A 22,363-nucleotide genomic window follows, 5' to 3' on the forward strand; every position below is an offset into this window, starting at 1 on the left:
CACGGTGCATGGAGTTGAGTGATGAACAAAAGAGAAGCGAATGCGTAGGAGGAATCGAGCAGGAAGCAAATCAGTTGGGTTTCAGCGTCGCAACAGCTCGAGCATCGGATTTTCTTAACCTTATTAATTATTATTTGTTTCTTTCCTTTTCTTCAATTCTATTATAATAAAGTACTTTTTTGGTTATTACGATCTGTGACTTAATTCCTAGCCGAAGCTTACATACATAGAGTGTATCCCAACCGGAGACGCGTTGACAAAATCAGCCGTTCAATCTCCGGGAATAATACAGTCGTAGCAAGAATCAAAGAACTCGTAGGTATTCTCACGGACGAGCTAAATTCGAAACCCAAACGAAGACTAATCAAAGACCAACGTGCCAGTCCTTTTAGAACCAGCCGCGTTAACGAGGTTTCCCGTTGACCAAAGTCCTATCCTCGAGTTAGCAGCCTTCATCGGTGTGAATCAGCCAATTGAACGAGCAAACCGGTTCGAGGAGTCTGTCTTCCGATTAAATATTGACGCCTATTATTTCGCGAATTACAGCGGGACCGGTATCTTTACAGTTACTTCTCGATGGACCAATGTCATCCGAACGCCGTCCGTTGTCGCTGTAACAACGATTTTTCAGTTCGTAAAATTTCGTTGAGCGTTCGGTTCGAGGAAGTTTTTAGTTTCGTTTCAACTTGCTTCGCGACTATTCTGTCACTCGGGGCTTGTGAAGCTGCTCCAATGACTGGGACAAGTGTCTTCTTGACGCTGTTGCTCGTTTGCCTGTCGGGGTGTTTGGTGCAGACCCTGAAGAACGAGGACCGTGATGACGATGGCGATAACGACGATTTCACGACGAACAACGGGACGATGAGCCCGATCGAACTCCCTCGAAGTCTCTCGCGGTCGGCCAGGACTCTTGTTTTCCCTGATCCCTCGCAGCTGCTGGTACGTATAGTCACGGATTGCGCTTGACGAGGGTAATGAACCGTCTCTGCGGCCAATCGAGGATTCAGTCGCGCGTCGTTCAAGTGCTCGCAATTGGCTTCTGGCTTTTCTTCCGGCTCTTGAGAGGAATTGCTGGATATATACGCGGTATCGGAAAAATGGGAAGGTTTGCGTCCGTTCGTTGCATGCTCGCTCTACCCAAGATTTTCATGGAAACGTTCGGAGGGCAAACCGATCGATTTCAATGTCGATTGAACGTTTGTTTTGTTCTACGCGTTCCGATTTATTTCCGAAAATATTCAATCGAATAACCATTTTCCATTTACATTACCGAACTATACTCGAATTCATGAATTTTCCAACAAACATTAGAAAGATGGGGCTGTGACGTGAACGAACAGTGCGGTAGGAGTTATCTCTAATCTTCTTTGTCCGGCAAAATTTCGCGAATTCTAGCATAATATCTCTTCCTTTGATTTCTTCTCGTCCTATTCTTAGTCGTCGATCTACACGGGAGCAAGTATTTGAATAGCTTCGCGGGGATGTTGGCCAGAAAAGATTCCTCGGTATTCGCCACGAATTCATGGCTGATTAATATCCGTTCGCTCAATTATGCCGAAAGAGAAACGTTCTGGTCGGAGCGGTTCCCATAGAACCGTTCGCCTCGCCGCGCCGTTTACACTGCACCCGCTTCTTGAATAATTCCTGGCCGGGCCACATGTCCGACGCTCGTCCAATTTTCCATCCACTGTGCTTGGAAATGGTCGCCGTTCGGATTACAACAGCGCTCGCTCGCTCGCGGTTTGATAGGATTTACAAGGCCGTGACCAGGAGCTCACAGAATCTCCAATTGAATCGGCCGTTTCGCAGCTTGAACCACTGGATTCAACTTGGCGCGGTTGAAGAGTTTGGTGGATGGGCCGGGTAGTCCCGCAAAGACTTGAATCGGGGTTGTCTACCAGGAGTTTCTTTCGAGCGATTCGATTTTTGTCGACACGATTCCCCGAAACGATCGATTTCCAAACTTCGAGCACCTATTAATATTATTAATAACGTTGCGTTGACTACCATAGTCGCTCGCTGTTTAAAATCCATCGAGCAATCGCGGTGACTCGCGTAGGAATAGCAAAGAAAAAGTTCGAGATCGTCGAACGTCGAGTGAATGACCATCGACGAGCCGTGTGGTCAAAAGTCGATTTTGTTCATTGAGAGCGCAATTATCGAGAGGCAGCGAGTAATAACCTATCCCGGAAGACTGCGAACGTGTTTCGATTTCCATCTTCCGGGGCCTGTATCGCGGATAACGCGTTCCACCTGACCTTTCAGGGGTGATCCAATTTCTGCGCCAGGTGGATATACCCTATCCTGTGCACACGTGTGCCAAGCCGTGGCTGCGTACCCGCCTTCCTACACATACATATTCATGCACACGTGCACGCGGCATCATGGCCCGGTATGAATTTTCGATAAAACCGCGAATTTCCACGGAGAATCGTTTCGGGCCGCGCGTCTGGGGAGGACAGTTTAACGAGATTCGCGGAGGGTTCGGTGGAAGGGCGTAAAGCGTTTTTGCATCGAGCGTCGGCCCGCTGCCAATCGAGATCGATACACGCAGAGGACCACCGATACACCGTTCCGATCCTAGCTGCACGGTCGCTCTAATCTGGATGCAATCACGACGCGCAAAAATCTACAAATATCCTCCGCTTGTTGTGTGCGAGTTAATAAAATCTTTTTCCCATTTACGACTATCCTTGTTGTTGCTATTATTATTATTATTCCTCTTTCTTTCCTCGGGGATTGTCCCGGAATTTAAGTTAAGTGCAGAATTATTGTTAACCATTTATCTATTTGTTGGGTGTTGAAGAAATTTCGTGTGAGTAACCATGTATCGTTCATGACTACTTTTCTACTGCTTTTAGTAGGGTAATCTAATACATATGTCTGTGATGATATCATCTACCGTGCGTAGGCTGCTCTGTAATCTTTTGGGTAATGCCGGTTGCTAAGATTATAATGGCTATTATATTTGTAACTTTATCTTGGGACCAGATTTGTTTCATTTTTTCCGTTAACGGACGGATATTGTTATCATCATCATCATCATCATCATCAGCTTCATCTAAACGATATATCTGCTTCGCTGTGACAAGAAATGTGAACTCCCCGAGTGATTTTTCTAGGCTGATAAAAACGTCACAGGGATCTCTAAATATCTCGGTTTCGCGAAAACGTGGTCGAGATACGCGGGAAGAAGGTTTTTCGATTCGTTTCCAGTAGGTACCGGAACACTCGGACACGCGGACACTGCGGGATCTTAACCCGATCCCATCTCGGTTCATCCAATTTCCTCTTCGAACTCTACGTCCCCTTCGAATAACCACCATAACCGCGACTCTTCTGATCGAATCGTGCGGCTCCGTTATCCATATGGTCGGGCGCCCGCCGACGGATTTCGCGGAAACGTTCCGTGAAGGACTTTGGGAGAGATGAACTCCTGGCGAAATCGAGATACGAAACGGAATAAGCGTCTCTAAGCTTCTTATCATTCGTTTCAATGCTACGCGGTCGTGTGTTTCGACTCTTTGGATTTTCTCTTGCTAATTCTCCAACGAAACCGTAATGATTTCTCAGACACGAAGGAAACTAGCCGAATAAACCCGCGACAATTTATTTTACCGTGTCGGCAGCTGATCTTCGGCCTGGGTACACCGTTGCAACTGGACCGCGAAAGCGTGATCGTCGGTTACTTCGCAAAAATCACCTACACCATGCCCAGCAATGCCTCGGACTTCACCGAACCCGGGGTCTTCTATTCTCGAACGGAGAATAGCAGATGGAGCATATACAGGATTCTGGAAAAAGCGGTGGGACTGTACGGTTTCGAGGGAAAGGCGTGCTTGATGAAGTCTATCTGCGAAGCTGCGTCCGCGCCCTTCGACGACAAACTCGGTTTATTGGGGCAACTATTGCAAGTCTTGTTCAAGTGAGTACTAATTCGATCAGTAGTAAGTAGATGATGCTTCGCGAGTCTTGATTACGTCGAAAATTTCCAGCTAGCGACGGTAAATCAACGTACCGATGAAATAACGAATAACAGCGGATCGCGATAGAACGACACCGTCGCCGTGATCGTCGCCGCCGCGGGGGTGTCGAAGGATTAAACAACGCAACGTTCGCGAAACGCGGGAGCAATTAACGAACAGAACGAAACAGAACGGAACGGGAGGGGACGAGGCAGGGGCGCGAAATAACTTGGCGGGTTTCTCGCGTATTCGTTCGCGTTATTGATCCCACGAACGGGAGCCACGCGCGGCCCCCCGAATTCTTTTCCGCCCCGTTTCTCCTGCCACGGGTGGCACTCCGATCTCTCGCGCTAGCGAACGACCGATTCTAATTTTTCAACCTGTACGTGAATTCCGTGGAATTCCAGGCCTTCCAGCACCGTAGAAGAGTACGAGGAGTACGGGGACAGGGAGTACCGAGCGGCCGAGCATTTGGGCGAGCAGGTGTCGTCGGGGGAAAGCTGCCACGCCCTTTATCCAGAATGCCCCAGAAGTCTGCTCGACGTGTTTTCCACGGTGATTTCGTGAGGCTAGACCGAAAATCTGGATTTATGGTAAATGCAGGGACGCACCTATGCCACGCCTCTGCGAATTCCCCTCGTTAACGGGTCGCGATAACGTATCCGAGATATGTGTTATACATACATAAATAGGTATCCGTTCCAACGGATGCGTCTCGCGATCCTTTCAAACCTCGAGGCACCTTTCATTTCGGAGAACTTGCCGAACACTGAGTAAAGGTTATGCGATGAAAATGACGAAGTTCTTTAGGGATCGATCAATTTCGTTTAAGAACACAGCGTGCATATAACCAAGAGGAACCTGAAATTAACCGACTTCGTTCAACGATGAATTCTTGCGTATCGACCGACACAGTTTTCCAATTCTTTACGTGTGTAAGAAATGTACGCGTGCCCCAGCAGAGCCGAGGGTCACAGGAACCGCACGTGCCGCAATCAGATCGAGTGTCACAGAAGAGCGGATCGGCGCGTGGCTTTGTCGAGCAGACAACGTCGACGAACCCTTGCGTTTTGGCAAACTTTGCGTTTCAGCGTCGATACTAAGGACCGATCCCACCCTAAAAGAGAACGCCGATAGCCACCAGGCGAACTTGAAAACAGCATTTATGCGTGTGTGTGAGAGGAAGAGAAAGCATTGAGTTATAAAGAACGAATGTCTCGATCCGTCGAACAATACAAAATAAACGACTCAATTACTTAATACTTGTCGGATTATTTTCCCCCCGCTCGACGTCCTACACTCATCAATTTATAATTCTGTACGGTATTCAAAATTATCAATAATAAAGTTTCTGCGTGATCAATTCTAATTTAATAATATCGTTACGGCTGCGTACGTCGCGATTCGTCCAAAAAGGCTAAATTCCCGTAGCGTGGCTGGGTTCAAAGCTAGATTGTCTTGAAGCGATGCCTAAAATTCATCTCTTCGAACGGACCGCCGTTTCTCGAGGTGTCGGGAGCTGCCGTGAAAGCATTTCTTAACTTCGCCGGCTTCCGCGAGCATTCCACCGCGAGCTTTCCCGGTCCCGAGTTTCATTTCCCTAAAAGTACCCGCAGCAATCGTCGAGTTCTGCCCGGCGGTTCTCGTCGGAATCCGAAATTAAAGAATCCTCAGCATTCACGGAGTTGGTTTGCTTCAAACGAACCGAGTTACTCGGGCTGCGGTCCGATTAGAATACCCGAATACGTCGAATGTTGGGCTCGAGTCTCTTTAAATAAGAAGAAAAGCTCGTTGCCAACCTTCTCGTCACCTTTGTCGCACTTGCGACTGCTGCATCATTTTTTTCGCAGCATCCAATGTGTTTTCTAACCCCGAAAACATTGGAGGTAAACTACTTCTTTGGTAATGTATGAAAAAAACCTCGGTAATCGACGCGCTCTTCGTCACACTGTGTACGGTAGTATTCAATAGAAATCGTTTCCAAAGCGTCACGCTTCGTACATCACCGAGGACTTGTATCGATTCTCATCGATTCTATCAGGAAATCGATTAAAAGCGGATCCCAGGAAGCTTCGTTGCGCTGGACTCTAACGCTTAAAAGCTCCAGGGAAAGTATGTCAGAGAGAGAGAGAAAGAGGGAGAGAGATATCAACGTCTACACAGTGTATATACATACATGCATGTATACATAAATATGTATGTATAAATGTATGTATGTATGTATGTATAATGTGGAAGAGAAAAAACAGGAAAAAGATTATATCCTCGGTGGAGCAGAACGTTTGCCACGGGATATGAGAATTAACCCCTTATTATTCTCGATAATTTATTTAGCTCGCGACAAAGATGCGTTTTTCTTTTCTTCACGAGGCATAACTTGGTATAACGAGGACACGATGATTAATAAATCAGTAAATTTAATGGTGCGCGAAGTGTTACAAATAATTCGAGCGAACTCGTCAAGTGTAGGTTCGGGATGAGTACAATTCGGAAGGATGGAAAAGTTTGACTGAAATTCGTGACAGGTCTGGACAGCGATAAGATAAAAGCGTCCGATTACCACCGGCCGAGTAAAACGTGTTTGTTATTCGGCGCGCGAATTCCACTGGGAAAACACAAATTTCGCGTCATCACGCCGGTTCACGCGATCGCGCATAATTTTAATAGAATCTCGCGGGAAGTTTTCGCAATGGAATGCGCGTACACGATGCCGCGGGATAGCTGACGAAAATATATGGCGAAAAAGTGGAAAAAGGATTGGCTTGTAATCCGACGTTACGAACAGCCGTGCGTGAAAATAGTGAATATTTCGCGGGGCCACATTTTCTCGGGCTCAACAATAGCGTTTCCCTGGCTTTGCTTCGGATAAATTTTTACGAAATCCGTACCCACCATTTCCACGTCCACTTAGGGCACCGAGGTTTCTTTTACAATGTGACGAAGGGAACAGGAACAACGCCGGATGTACCTACTCGCGAAAGGTGAAATTTATGCAAAATTCACTTGATCCCAATAGACGCGGAGCCCAAGGTTTGCCTCGTCATTATTATTCCAGGACGGCGTGACGAGTGAATCAAAACTCTCCTGCTCGTTAATAAATAAATTCAATTACCCACCGTGCACAACAACCTACACGTCCCGTTGAGTGAAAATCAGTCAAGCCCCGATGGACGGATGGGTCTAGTTTCTTCATTACTATTCCGGTCTGCTACGAAGCCACGATGATAGTGCGAACGATTCCGCGAGACGTGCTTCCTCCGCTGTATTTTCATTCGAGTTCATCGGACCGCCGACGAAAAGTAACGACGGAAGAATGAAAAACGAGGCGGAGAAAATGGGTAACCTAACCCTTCGCGAAGGGTGCTTTCGATTCCCCGATAGACTGCGAGATACCTACTATCTGTCTGTTGTGTCGCGAGAAAAGATACGACGCGACGTTCCTCTTTTTTTCGAGCCTGTTTTCCCAGTCAAAGCCGATTCGTGGATCATATCGAGATCGCGAATGGAAATAAACAAACATATCCGTGTACCTACCCAGGTATATTCTTTCGAACACCGAGCGTCGATTCGCTTCCCCGCGTTCTTCGTCATTGTTCATAACTTTCCAAGGGAGCGCGTGATCACTGCCAAATTCGATTTTACGCATCGAAAACTCCAACGTTTCTTTCGACTCTCCTCGAATTGCCTCGTACTCGCGTCCTGGAACGCGGCAGACTCGACCATACGAACGAGAAATCTCGCGAAAACTATTATCCGAGCTGAAATATTCAAGAAATGCTGCGGCGTCGTCGCGGGCTTGGAGGTAAAGCACGGACGAGGACGTGCCCTTCGATCGAACAACGCAACGGTCCAGCCGAACGACCCTCCAGGCAGTAAGCTATCGTAATTTACGACGAGACCCTCAAGGAACTGTCTTCTACCCGGTGCAGTGTAATCGGATCACGTCGTGGCGCGCTTCTAAAATTCAGAAGCTTCGAAATGTCTCTTTCCTGCCTTCCTCCAATTAAGTACCGTCTTGGGAGATTTTCAGTTTTCCAACCGACCACCCTCTTTGCATTCCGCGTGTCGCGTCGCGCAGGTAGCGCAACGGTTCTTTCAACAATATGGTACCACTCCGTTGAACGTTCGCTCGGTGCCATCGACTATTCCAAAAAGAACAGGCAAACTTGCAGATCTATTTACAATTACACGATCATCTCCCTGCTCGGAAAAATGCTTCCTCTCGCGAGCAACAGTTCCCTCGCCGTCGTTCCCTTTCGACCTGGGAACAAGATAACTCGAGGAACGAGCAAACAAGTGCGTCGCGGCGTTAAATAAAGATAAATGGCGTCGCCTTTACTATTTATCACAGACGCGAACGTATTACTTCCGGCATAGATAAAACAGATTTTATTGCGTTGTTACTACAACCTTTACGAGACACGCGAACGTAAAATGAGGAAAACTCGCCGCGTCTCGATTACAAACAACCGGGAGGTCGCGTCGCACGCAGGGCCTTCTACTTTACACGCAATTAGCTTATCCATCCAACCAACGAGATTTCGTCTAGAAGTTCTGCTTTCGAATTTGTCGCGACTCGTTGTTCTTTATTTTCCTATTGATTCTCTGGCCCGTTACTGTTCTTTTACTAACACCAACCATCGTTGCAGCACACACGCTTGATTTTCTTCCTTTAGATTCTTTTAGGGAAATTAGAAATTCCGCGAAACGGCGAACCAAAGATCGAAGGAACAATCGATGCTTCGTTCCGTTACGAGAGTACTTTGTGCTTCCTCGAAACGAATGGAAAGGTTGGAGCTTATGAACGTAATCCCTCTCTTTCTGGTTATTACGATACCATGGCGTATCGCCGTTTTCTCGATATACAATGTACGTAGCTTTGCTCCCCGTAATCACGCTAGTTTCTCCAGATACGATGGAAAGAAAAAGTTTCTAGTTAAAACGACTCCTCGAACTCACGATACAGTCCTGATCAATTCCGGGTGCGGATATTTTAGACGAGATAAAACGAGAAGAAGAAGATACGAAGCATAAAGTCAACGAAGAATCTAAACTGAAATACAAGTCGAAGACTTCTCGGTTTCGGTTTACCAATGCTCTTTGCATTGGAAACGAAAGCAATGTCGCGTGTATGTGTGTGTGTGTGTGTGTGTGTGTGGACGCGCGCGTTATCTGGAAGCTTTAACTCGCTTCCCTGAAATTGATTTCCCGCAAAGGATTGCAAGGTCGCGTTCGAATGTCCAAGGAACGGCAGCTCGGGTTCCACCTCGTATTTCCCGGCAAATTTTCGTGGACCTCGAGAAGACGAGATGGATATACGAGAAAGGAAGAGTTAGAGAGAAAGGAGGACGGAAAGGGATGCGAATGAAATGGATCGTTATTCGTAGCCAGTCGTCCTGATCTACCGCCCAGCGTCGTCTTTGCTAAGAAACGCTTTGCGCGTTCGAGCTTCGATGTCGAATGCCTTGAGAGAAATAAACGGCCGCATCGATGGAACGCGAATACCAAAAGCCCGGCTATACGAACGGGGGAAGGGTATGTGCGGAACGGATAGAGGAGGGAAAACTCTCGCAGCGAGTGTCCTCGGATGAGATTTTAATTCAACTTCGGTCGTTAATCGTGGCACGCTGGAAACGGAATTAATTAAAGCTGCTTAACGGGCTGGGCCGGGCAATTATTGGATTTACAACGCTATCGCTGGCAGGGGTTAAGCTCGTGCACCGATGAATCGCGCGCGCCGGTTTTCCAAGCAGCCTCCGAACACTCCGCGATAATACCAGCTCGTCACGACGTATCGGCCGACCTATCAGCGGCCACCGTCTGATCAAGCAGGAATTTCAAACTCGATTTCGCTTTGTCGTTTATCAACGGAGACCCTTTGCGAATCTTGTAACTAGGAAGATTGACAATTGATGAAGAAGGGAGACATTCGGGGATTCGGGGAAACGAGATTACGGGACGGATCAAATAACCTAGTCGACCCGACACGAATCGAGGGTGGGGGAGAACGCAATCGCGTAACGTGACCGATTGTCGAAAATACAAACAATTCCAAATGTTCGGTGCTCATCGCGAGCTTTGCGTTTCCGTAATGACGATCAAAACGTATGCAGATTTCCAGGGGGATTCATTAGCGCCGTTTCAACATTCTGGAAAAAATGTCCAACGATTTGTCACCGCTAACGGTGCAGAATTTTTCACCGACCCGTAATTTCCGGTTACAAAGGTTTGTCGAGGGCAAACATTGCATCCGGCCGTGAATTTCAGCGTTCATTATCGCGTTGTTATAAACTCGTGGACACGAACACGAACGAAACACGGACTACGCGTAGACAGTTCGTTGACCACTGATCCGAAACCGAGAGCCAAACGTTCCTGTAAGACGTAACGTCGAGTGCCGTGATACCGAAAGCATTCACCATGGTTCCATCGTTATTATACGCGGTAGCGTCGATCTTGATATCGCTGCCTTGGAACAGCCAAAGTGTTTTACTGTACCCGGAGAAAACTCTGTTTCAGGTAAGACTTTCGATTGAACGTGTAATCGTCCAGAATTCGCGTGAGTGTCTCGTCGATCACGGTTTTTTAACTTTTCTAAACGTTTGCCGTGGACCAGTAACGAGACGATGACTACGACAGTTGAGGACAAACGCAGTTGTAACTATGCGACTTATCTTAGTAGACGACTCGTGAACCGTATTAAGACGGTTGCCCGGATAACGAACACTCCTTCGCCAGTTTTCCTTCAATTAGATTACGCCTCTGTTTGCATTGAATACTTAATGCTCTCTGCCGAAGACGGCCGAAGAGGAAGACGAAGACGCTCGAGGGTTCCGGTGCTTGCCGACGAAACCCCGGCTGCCACGAAAGACCGAGGAACGGGGAGCGATTTCTTCTTAATAAGGGATTTCCATGGAACGTTTGAATAAGCAATCTCGCGAAAAGATGGCTTAAAGGCGTATTCGCAACTGGCTCGCGAAAGCGGCCGAGACGGCTGTTAAATAAACCAACCGAAAGTCAAGGAGTAGGCAGCGGGTTAGATGAAAGATTACCTTTCAACAGTCCCTCGAAAGCAGTTTTCTTCGGTATTCGATAAGATGCTATCGGTTACTAAGTGTTTTATAAGATAGGCGCCGCCTTCGACGAAGCGTCCTCCTTTTCATCCGGTTCAATTGGAGTCTTTAGTGTCACGTCACTTGCGATCGCCGTTAATCGTCGTTAATCGCGATACGGAACAAACTATGAATTTGTCGTAGATTCGTGAAACGCAAACTTTCCTTCCGATACGGTGAAATCACGATAAATTCTCATTCTTTTAATTTCACGCAACAGAACACGCGACGTATGTAGGTATGTATTGGGACAGGGCCTTGGAACGAAGTCAAGACCAAGTTTTGCCGGTCGTTCCGTCATCGGTGCTACGTTGCCAGTTCCGATATTTTTCCCCCGGGGCGCAGCATTTCCATAGAAAGTACACACGAAGCTGTATTGTAGGATCCACGGAAAATCGGAGAAAAATTCACCTACTTTGGGATTCGAACCCAAAACGTAGTTTGTTACAGTTAAGCACACCGTTCACTTCAACATCGAGGTTCACCGGCTTTGACTTCCCGCACTCGCGTATATAATTTGAATATCTTACGCAACGCCTTGTCGAGAAACGAAAATGTTATAGTTAGAACTCAGGGGCTTTGAAGATCAGGCTTCTACACATTTCCCTTTTCGAAGCAGGAAATAAACATTAATTTGTATACAGGGTGTTCGCGATAATTTGTACCATCGTTTTTTTCATAAACGGTAAACATTAGAAAAAAAACCCCAAGAGGAGGAAGTTAAATCAAAAAGGCAAAAATAAATTCTCAGAAATGCATTCTTGCTAATGGAAGTTAAATTTATTTCTTTTATTTCTGCCCTTGTATGATCATGAAGACCATAGTATACTACATGGTTGAACTCGTCTTAATGCCAGCTTTCATATGATATAAAAACATATGTAGCATTTCATTTAAAAAAATGAAGGTCACCTTCGTTTCTACAAAAATATTAAAAATACAAAAGCTTTAGACAAGCTATCATATTACTAGTAAAATATACTACAACTTCCTCCTGTTCAGTTTTTTTCTAATGTTTACCGTTTACGAAAAAAAACGATGGTACAAATTATTGCGAACACCCTGTATATCGTTGAATCTACGATTTCTCGTAAAACTATCACGCGTGATCTAGATTACATACATAGTCTCCCGTGAAACATTTACAACGACAATTCAAATTAACCGACCGATCGGACCAATCAGCCAATCTCGTTTCTCGACGAATTCTTTCGCGCAGCTCGAAAACTTGTTTAGCGAAAACGAATCCGTCCTTCTGATCCGTGTCTGCCCGTTCCATTTTCCAGCTCACGATGGGTGTCTCGGTTCCGGTTTCCATGAACAAAAGGGGCGGTGTGGTGTTCTCCTCTGCATTCCAATTCAATTATAAACTTCCATCGAACTTGTCGGAACTCGAGCCTACAATAATACCGGCCAGAGAGGCGAGGGACTTGAGTCTCCAGGACACTTACGAGACGATCGAGAATACATTGAACCGGTGAGTTTGGGCGATTCCAGCGAAGCGAATCCCCGAAATCTCGACCGAGTCGCGCGGTCGTTTCGGTTGACGGGAGCAATAGCCAATTTGCATTCTGGAGCCGAAAGAATAATCAGCGCCTGCGCGTAACACCACCGAAAATTCCCTAATAAAGCGGTAAACACTGCTAGAAACGTGAACATAAATTCGTAATTAACACGAGACTGAAATTGGTCGTGACCAGGCCCGGTATCGCTTAATTGAAACTTCATTTTCTAGCTGAGAATCGTCCAAACCGGCTCGCCACATGCGTGCTTACCATCGACGAACCGTACAATGAGTCGCTGATTACGCGAAACAAACGATAGTCCAGGGTTTATCGCGGTTGGCTTGCGCTCGAAATTCGTTTTATGAACCGAGGGACGATCGACTGGTTCTTGATAAAAATGCTCGTATGTATCCCGGAAATTACGTTGTTCGGAACATCGTGCAGAGTTGCGTTTTCGTTGAAACGCTTCTAGTTAGTACGACAACGGTCACGGCGTCTGTTTTTCTGAACTCAAAGGCACGGAAACGAGTGCCTCTGATCGCGCGAATCCGCTCGGATCGCGACGCTGCTCTCTAAAATGCGATTGCTCTTCGAGGCGACGTTCTTGGCCCCGAGGCCGAGAGAGAGCATCGCGTGTTCCAAGATCAAAGAGCGCCAGCCGAGGCAGAGGCAAGAACTTGAACGTAAATTAATTGGAACATAAGGAAATTACCTGGGCGTCGAAGGGGTGCGGAAGACGGGAAGTGTCGGCAACAAGAGAACCAGTTCGCTTTGAAAGTTAGGAAAGCGTCCGGGCCGATTCGGGGATAAGGCGATGAGACATTAACGTCGCGAAAAATGGATCGTTAGTTGCTTCGATGAGAAGAGTTTTGCGGTGATTTTTTTAAACGGTAGCCGAGGTCGGAACGATGAATTTCTTAATGCGGGAATTAGGGTGGAAGGGCGAAACGCGTTTAAGAATTCTCTTTCGCCGTTTTTATAAAACCAATATACTGTCTCGGGGCGCGGTTCGCCAAGTACTTAGCTCGCCGCCGCGTAACTTTCTAATAAAATTACTTCCGCGCCGCATTTGATATACGAGGAAACAGAACGTCGAAACGGAAGGGGGGGAAAAAACGGTTGGCGCGATGAATAGTATGAAGAGGAGGAAACGGATGCGCGAGAGGCACGGAGAACTCTGGTTGAAAATTAAAATTGAATGTTCGGTGCGCAGGCATGGCTGGCGGGACGGCAAGAAGTGTCTTTTAAGGACCATTTGCGAGCTCGCGGGGACACCATTTGGCAGGACACGAGGCCAGGACGTCCTCGAGGAGGTGATCCACTTAATTTTAACGTAAGTTCGTTGCGAGAAATCGCGCTCCCGCTCGGCGAGCCAGGACGCACGCGCGTACTTTCCGAAACGAAATTCATTTCTTGAGCAGCTTCCGGTTAATGAATTCCGTTGGAAGTCCTTAATGGCTGTCCTGCTCTCTCGCGATAAAGTGGGCCGCGCTGGTTAGACTGGGAGAATTTAGTAAATCGACGCGCTGCGCGAAGGGAGCCTCGTCCCGGAACGCCGAAGGACCTCGTTAGAGACACCTGCGCCTGGCTCGCGCAAAAATAACAACGTCATTTTGTATACGGTTAATTTGTTTTCCCGATTTTGTTGCCGAACACCGGCGATCTAACAGTTTCAAGCTGTGAGATTTCTTCCAGGCGAAAGAATTGTTTCGCCGCGTGTCCCCTAGCTTCTGTTCTTTCTCACAGTCTTTCGACGGTTCGAATTGGTACCATTAATCGCCTGGTCCCGCTTCGAACAGCGTGTTGACATTTCGGACATTCTTATGAAAATAATTCGCCTCTTGGAGCTGACTCGTAACTCGGCGTGGCACAGTGAAAATTCGACGCGATAGATTCGTCGGGGCGTAAACGGGAAAGAAAGATCTAATTGTTGGCTGATCGACGGGACCAGTTGGAGAAGCCGAGGCATTCGTCGGACTATCGGACGGTTGGAAAATCCAGACACGTATTTACTATTCGAAACGCGGCGACGTGTACTCGAAAGGAAATTGCAACAGAACCAGCGGAGGCGGCGCTAATTGCGACCAAGTTAGGCGCATGCATTAAGCTTCTAATGGAAGGTGTTTCGCGTACGTTTTCGCTTTGTAGTGTTGCTCCGTATACACGCGTCACCGTGGAATTTCGACCGACCTAATCTCGGCGAAACATCCACGGTACGATCGCCAGCCGACTGGCCGACCGGCACGGTGTAAGTACGCCGATTGTCAGTAATAACGGCGATATTTCTTTACGCGATTATCGATGCTTGTTCGTTTCGAATTTCGACCCTTCTGTATCGGACAATTATTCCCGGTTTAATGAACCGTCCGTGTAACGGCGCTGAAATGGAAACGCGAATTTTTCGATCAGGCCGACCGAGGATTTGCCAGAGACAGCCAATTCCACTCGTCGGAGCGTCGACGAAATGTATCTGGAAGCGGAACGATTGGGAAGATCTGGCGGCGACTGCGTCTTGGCCTACCCCGATTGCATCGATTCACCTTTGGAATCTTTCACGGAGATCGCGTTCCCCTAGGCCCTTGGGGATACTGGATTTAAACGTCTGCTTCTCGATCGCGAACGGCGATTTCCATCCCCGATCGAGACCAGCGTCCTTCATTTGTCAAACACCTTTGAAACTGAATAAAATATTATTTCGTTCGAATTGTATTACCTTCTCGTACAATGATATCCAAAGTTATTTTGTGTCTGTCGAAACATGTCGCGGATACTTGTTGCAAGATTTCATCGCGACACATATCGCGAAAGTTATCCTCGAGTTATCGATCACTCTTTCGAATAACAGAGAAGGCACAGCGATCGAAACGATATTTGATACGGCAGTCGCGATCGACGCGGGCAGTTCACGTAGCAAAGAGTGGACGATAACATTTCATTCGGCATTCAATTCGACCGATCGATAAGAGTAGACGGCTTTTTGCGATGCCTTTTAGACGACGCAACCATAAGTCGGTTCTTCGATTTTCACCCGGACGATCGTCCAGGAAAGTGAAGCGAGACACGGGAAAAGTCCTAAGTAAATTTCCCTGTCGGGACACACCGTAAAATCGCCAGAAATGCAACGTAAGACGGCTACGCGCCTCGCCGGTCTTTTTGTCCACGACTCGTGCTCTCTCTTTCTCCCAGTTGGTTCACTTGTCTCGGTTCACGTACCCGTTTGTCACGATTTTCAATCGCATTTCTCCTGTTTGCTTTTTCCGTTTCCACTTCAAACTATTCGTTTGTGTTTCGTTACTCTCCCGCTCGCGTTTTCGCTGAGCATCTAGAAATACATACTTACGTACATGTGTATGTATGGATGTGTGTTTGCGCGAACTCTCGATGAGATTACACTTGTGACTGTTCGAGTAAACAGACGTCGAAAATCTCCGCTACGAATTTATTCGACACCGTTAATACGCGAGCCCTCAAAATGAATCAACGTAATAAGAATATTAGATGTGAATTAAAATAACAGAGACAGTGTACATGGCACATTAATTATAGCAAATAACAAATAATTAACACAACGATTAAATACGGATAAAGGAGTCTTTTAAATGTAAAGAGAGTACAAAACACAGAAGACAGAACACAGTACTAAGTCTTGACTCGTTCGCTCTTTCTGATAGACTAACGTTTCGAACAAAGTAGGAAAGGTACGAAAATATGCTATTTGCGTGATTGGTTAGAGCCAAGGTGAACACGGTTGCTAGTAATTGATTGGTTGTTCCCTGAAGGAATAGCATTCTGTTACTTTTTCCATTATACCATGATAAAGGAAACTTTTCCTTCGGAGGTTCTACTTGACCCCGCTGAATTCGTGAGCGTAGATATATATTATACCTACTCAAAAGGTACAGATTTATGACCCTTTTGTTTCGGATTTCGGTGCTATCGCGGCGGACGAAACCGACTGTCAACCAAATGTTGGATATTTTGACTATTGTCTACAAGAGTGTGGAGAAGATTACAAAGGAAAGTAAATGCGTGTATTGACTGTATGTAGCTCGCTGAATAGATGAAAGGGAGTTTTGCTAGAAAGCAATACCCGCTGTTATTGAATTGAAAAATATAAAACTAGAGGAACTTATTTCTTCGAGATCTTTCATGCACTTAAGATTCGAACGTTAGATATTTAAAGTAGCGGGACTTCTGGACATCGCATAAAAGTATTATGTACTTATGTATGTATTTCTAAATCGCTTTGGAAAGTCGCTTTGCGATCGAGAATCCTCGAAACTTCAATCTGGATCATTTTGAAGCGCTTGGTAAGAAAGGAGATACGATAAGTTTTGAGCTCGGTAATCGTGCCCGCGAAGGTAAGCAGTGCTTCCGTGCTGTCGACGAAAGATATCCTTGTCTACTCTGTTTACTTGTTCTCCGATCTTTCAGACCCCGAACTTTCTTTCCACGAAGTACGTAATATCAACACGTTACAACTTTTCCACTGTCCACTGTAATCGACCACTTTGGAGTCGCGCGTGGATAGTCTACGATGTACCAATTCTCCCCGTTACGGTTGTTTACACGCGCAACTCATATCCCTGTCTTGTCACAGCGGCAGCAAACTTCGAATCGCGATCTCATCGTTCTCCGCGTTCCCGTGCTCGTCCCGTGCAACGATACTCGTTTCAAAGCGGTCGAGCTTTCAAAGTTCCGAGTCACCTGGGATAGTTGGACATTTACGGTGAAAAAAAAAACCTTATTTTCTCTTCTCGTTAGCGGGACGTGGACTAGGGTCGACAAGAGCGTGGTAAATAAATTCGAAAGATCAACGAGCAAACGAATGCTTCGGAACAGCGTACCCTCTCGGTGGAATCTCTTTGCGGCGGAAAATTAGCTCATTTAGCTGGGTACAGTCAGCCGCAAAGCCTTCCGGTGTAACTATGTCGCGAGTTGACGGATGACACGTTAATTTTCGTCGAGGAACTGGAAGTTCAGATGGCCGCCAAGCCGGGATGCTCGACAGACTAGAGATTGCGAGTTTCGCGGTAGAACTGCAAGACCTTTGTGCTCGAGGGAACGTAGGTGGAACGTAACTGGCTTCCTGATTGCGACCGGACTCCATCCACCTTCTTTCGACTTCGAGGTGAGTAACTGCACTGTCAGGGAGTTCAAAGAAAAATGTTCTTTGCTACCCGTAGTCGTGAACAGAGAATAATAAACGATAAATAATCGTATTTGGTTAGATGAACGTGATAGAACGGAGGACGGTGATTCTATTCTTAGCCCTTCTTGGAGCGGGTCCGATTCAAGGAAGCAGTAGCGAGAAACATCGTGAGAAAAGGCAACTGCTCTATCCTCCGCCGCTGGTGTATCCTTTTGGCGGCAATTTCAAGGTATTTACTCGCGTTTTAAACACGGATCGATCAAGCCGTGACAACCCAAACCGTCTCAGTGCCGGTAAATGTCCCAGTTTTGAGTGGATTCTGCGAGTAAGACCGCGAAAAACATGGAAGGGAATCTATTACCGAGGTTCCCCTGTGACCAGAGACTGTTTTCCTTTCCGCGATTAACATCTCGAATGTCGGCCTCGTCAAGGAGGAATTAATTAGGTGGCCGTTAAACGCGTAACCGAGGGACGCTCGATTCCGCGGAGTGGACAGAAGGAGAATCGGTACTCGGAAACGGAATACAAACTAAACCGAACTCTCGAGTTCGAGTGAAACGTCGTAACGTCGCGACTTGGGATAGGAACGTGTTTGTCCCTCGGTCCGCACCTCCCGTCTACTTGGAAGTAGCAGGAACTTTAACCGTGGAGAAATGTCTTCGCGTCTCACCCTCCGTCCAGCCCATGCCCGATAATTAACTCGAGCCTTATCTCTCCCTTCTCAAATTTCCTAATTAAATCGAGAAACTCTTTCTGTAGTTTTCACTCTACCTCGGCCGAGCAAAATATCCTGACCGACTGTTTGCCTTGGCTTCCACCGTTGGCGCAGTTGGGTTTTCTCAATTACTCGCGTCTCCTTGATTCACCGGGGGTAGACTTTTTACCAAGCAAAAGAAAGACAGAAAGAAAGAGAAAGGAACAGAAAGAAAGCTTGGAAAGAGATATTTCGAGAATCGATGTGGGATACGTTCGCGAGGGTAACCGATCGTCGAACGCGGAAAAGTAGGAAAATGGGAAAGAGGCAATCGAAACGAGAATTTGACGCGTCCAGATGAACGCGCAGGCAGAAACGGGGGTTGCGTCGTTACAATTTGTCGGGAGGCAAAAGGGCAGAAAATGGAAGATGTCTGATCGACGTCTTTCCCAAGAGCGAAGCGTTTGATTGCCGGATTTCGAGCGATGTCGTCGCGACGGCAGCAAATATTTAGGCGTTCGCCTTAAGGAAGGGGCCGACGGAAAATTCGCCGTTTCTGGGTCAGTATGTATCTAAACAGACGAAGCTGCACTGCGTCAAAAAGCGCTGCTTCAAAGCGAAACGAACAGGAAGAAACACCGAAGAGAAGAGAGAGATATAGACGCGCTGAAGAAGCCCAAAGGCTTTCCGTTACTTCCGTGTTTTTGCTTAGAAGATTACGCATCCCGCGAGCAACTCGAGTCGCTATCTTTTCGGTTGAACAATTAAAAGTTTGAGCGCGTGTTAAGCCGGTTTTACGCGCCGGACATGCCGCGAACTCGAACCGTCCGACCGAGCTCGAACGTAGTCGCGACTCGCGAGCGTGAAAACTTTACGTCCGTCCACTTGACAGCAAAATTTCGTGAAAATCAGACCGTGAAAATTCGCGATACAAGTCGGCGAGCACACGGCGAAGGTGGGAAGCAAAGGAAGAGTCAAACGGACGAGGGTGGGAGCCGCGGGAAGAAAGAAAGTTCACCGGCGTCGTAATATCTTGGAAACGAATGGGGGTTAAGCGGTATTTCAAAAGTTGAAATACGAGGACTGCCCTCGCCGTGGCTGGCGAAATTTCCCACGAATAGCAAAAAAAGCCCGTGGACTTGCTGTAATTTTGCTTCCTTCTTACTCCCTCCTTTTGTCGGACTCTATTTCATTTCTCCCCGTTGTGTTCCCTATCGGTCCCTCGCAAACGCGAGCCTTCATCGTGTTTTGTGTTTCGTATATCCCTCTCCTGCGCTAGCCGAACTGTCGAAAATCGCTGTCGTTCCCTTTCAATACTTTCGCACAAATAGTACAAACCGATCCGTACGAATGTAAGACGGCGCATTACGTTCGCCGGAGAATCTATAGAAAACCACGCATGACAGAACATTCAAGAAATTATACGACGTGAATAGTTGGTCCTGAGGATGTATGAAATTTTTATCAACTGTCTACCGTTAATTGAAATCCTCTGGTTTGTAAAATCGCAAGTCGATTAATAGTTATATTGCTCACAGCGTATGAACGTGTCGAACCGAGTGTCTGACCAAAGATCGACCAATACTACTTTGTGACACTTTTACACTTGTGGCTCCCTGTTGCGCTTTTTCAAATTACATTTGCTTTACTTCCTTGTTGCTTCTTTCCACAAAGGACAAAGTGCACGATTCACGATCGATGATCCTAATCGTGTTCGGGTCGCTTCAACCTCTTTCTTGTTCTCCCGAGAAATACGCAGAAAATATCATGCAGATTCGAGAATAAACGCGACTTCTTTTCCCCCGTCGCGCGTCGAGCAGAACTATTTTTGCTGTTCCTTTGATTCCGTTTCCCCAGACTTTTCATTTCATTACATCCGGCACGTTTATCCTCCTTCAGGAACGGTTCAAAGGCGAGGCGAATCCGAGGAAAAAGGGGAGAGCTTCTCCATCCATTTCCTTTTCGACTTTTTCCCTCCCTCTTACGTTCGTCGAATTCTTTACACTTGCAAAAGTTCCGCTTAACAATTCTGTAAAGTTCCCGGCGGGTAAAGTTCCTTTTCCACGGATCTCTTTCTGGCAATTACTTCTTCGACGTAACGCAAAGGACCGTCGATGTCGGGACTGCCTTTAATGTCGGAGATCTCTTAATCAGTCGTTCAGTCTTAGCCAGCATATTTGAGGAATTCCGAGGAAAAAAAATCGTCTTGGTCTTTCTTCGTGGCGTCTTTTATTTATGTTTTGCTTCTCGTTAATGGGTATCTGTCGATGCTTCGAATCTTGGATTCGTCGAGTTCGTGTTTCGTGGCTCGCACTTCCATCGACGCGGTAAAAGAAACGCGGGCGTTATTGCGTTCGTTCGCCTTAGCTCTATTTCACACGGTTTCTTTTCACGTCTGTACCTACCGTCCCCGAATCGGCGACGCGACACCGCGAAAAACAGGAGCGGCTTCGTCAAACCTCCCGTCTCGACGATCCGGTTTCTCCGGGCCAAGGAAAGCCAGATTACGCCCCGGCTTTTATTCTCCGGCTGTTTTACACGCTTACGTACTTTCGGTGATGAATTTTTTGGCCCGGACTCCCTTTCAACCGATGAATGAGCTCCGTCGCGGACAAATTGCTCCATCGCGTATGAAAATGAACGGGCTGGAAGTGGCTAGTGAACTGGAGCTCGGCTCGTCGTTTGTTTCTTCCATTCCCATCCATCCATCCATCCATCTTTCGTCGAACCTCTTCGGGATAGGATCTGTTTCAGGTAGCATAAAACATTCGGAATTTCAGCCCGAAATCTCGTCGTTTTTCTCAACACTTGTGTTGCATTTCTGTCAAGCTGATCGTGGGCCTCGCGGTACCCGTGCAACTATCTGGCAGAATTTTAGTTTACGGTCAGAACATACAGTTCCAATACGCATTGCCAGACAACGCGACATTTTTCACCAACATCTTCGAGGGTTCGTCGCGACGACGCAGAAACGCATACTGGAACGAACGGACACCCGTCTACGATATTTTGGAACGTGAACTAGACAGGTGAGAATTTCTCAGAAACTCCGGGAAATCGGTAAATGCAACGGTATCAACGGTTGAGCAGACCGTTGACAACTTTAAAAACATTCTTCACGTGACACGTACGCGTTATTAATTTCAATGGATCGTTTAACGCGCAAACAGTTTGTCAAACGCACGATCTATAATTTTATATAATGTTAATACCCTAGATTCAGATACTATTTCATTGTAAATACATACCAGCATGTTACGCTGTAACATTTTTTCAGAAGAAATATCGACGGAAAAAGTTGTCTGAAAAAAGATATCTGCGAAACCGCTGCGACGCCATTGAAAGACGAGGGATTGCTAGGAGAACTATTGCATTTGCTGCTCACGTAAGATCATTAATTTATCTTCGCCGATATAGCGATACTTTGATCGTCTTTTCTAAACTCCGTCTTTCCACCGTAGCCCGGATCACGGAGGTGCTCCGAGAATGGACCAAGAGTACTTAGAGGCAGCAGCAGCTGGAAGGAGACACGAGAATTGCTCGATGATTTATTCCGCATGTCCTGCCGGCCTAGGAATTTTAGATCGAATTTCCACAATTCATTAATTATGACTACGCAGCATGTTCTTTATTTCCGATCTTTTCGCATCGTTGTACACGTTATTGCATTTTCCCTTCATTTTCTTCTCGACCTAGTTTCACCTTTCAATCTGCATCCCCTGTCAGTCTTCCTTTGCACCGGAATAAATCTTTTTCCATCTTACGCTTTGCGCTGTTATACCCGCATCAAATCCCGTCTCCGTTGACGACGCATACAGTAAGCTTCATACATATAGTAAGCTCCCCGATCCATCTCCTTTTATCCGAACTTTGATCGGGATTTATCGACACTTGTTTAATTTCCATTAAGAATTTCTTCGAAAACAAAGTACTTA

The 22,363-nt window shown here is 46.7% G+C and overlaps 2 protein-coding genes across 2 annotated transcripts; both read left to right on the top strand.

Moving 5' to 3' along the window:
• Window positions 1–10,385: 10,385 nt before the first annotated feature.
• On the top strand, window positions 10,386–15,157 carry LOC107194405. The gene is made up of 4 exons (XM_015584025.1): window positions 10,386–10,484; window positions 12,364–12,554; window positions 13,796–13,915; window positions 14,992–15,157. The coding sequence occupies exons 1-4, from the start codon at window positions 10,386–10,388 to the stop codon at window positions 15,155–15,157; spliced, it is 576 nt and encodes a 191-aa protein (XP_015439511.1).
• A 2,656-nt stretch (window positions 15,158–17,813) lies between these two features.
• On the top strand, window positions 17,814–22,034 carry LOC107194406. The gene is made up of 4 exons (XM_015584026.1): window positions 17,814–17,963; window positions 21,258–21,457; window positions 21,706–21,813; window positions 21,890–22,034. Exons 1-4 carry the CDS (start codon window positions 17,814–17,816, stop codon window positions 22,032–22,034), a joined length of 603 nt encoding a protein of 200 aa, XP_015439512.1.
• The last annotated feature ends 329 nt before the right edge of the window (window positions 22,035–22,363 follow it).

Source organism: Dufourea novaeangliae, unplaced genomic scaffold (genome assembly GCF_001272555.1).
Source record: "Dufourea novaeangliae isolate 0120121106 unplaced genomic scaffold, ASM127255v1 scaffold39, whole genome shotgun sequence".
Classification (NCBI taxonomy): domain Eukaryota; kingdom Metazoa; phylum Arthropoda; class Insecta; order Hymenoptera; family Halictidae; genus Dufourea; species Dufourea novaeangliae.

Excerpts from the sequence above, each read along its gene's own strand:
- LOC107194405 (XM_015584025.1), top strand. The coding sequence starts at position 10,386 with ATGGTTCCATCGTTATTATACGCGGTAGCGTCGATCTTGATATCGCTG. Across the intron at positions 10,485-12,363 it reads CGGAGAAAACTCTGTTTCAG|CTCACGATGGGTGTCTCGGT; the intron begins GTAAGACTTTCG and ends TCCATTTTCCAG. Across the intron at positions 13,916-14,991 it reads GTGATCCACTTAATTTTAAC|GCCGACCGAGGATTTGCCAG; the intron begins GTAAGTTCGTTG and ends TTTTTCGATCAG.
- LOC107194406 (XM_015584026.1), top strand. The coding sequence starts at position 17,814 with ATGAACGTGATAGAACGGAGGACGGTGATTCTATTCTTAGCCCTTCTT. Across the intron at positions 21,458-21,705 it reads TTGGAACGTGAACTAGACAG|AAGAAATATCGACGGAAAAA; the intron begins GTGAGAATTTCT and ends ACATTTTTTCAG. Across the intron at positions 21,814-21,889 it reads CTATTGCATTTGCTGCTCAC|CCCGGATCACGGAGGTGCTC; the intron begins GTAAGATCATTA and ends TTTCCACCGTAG.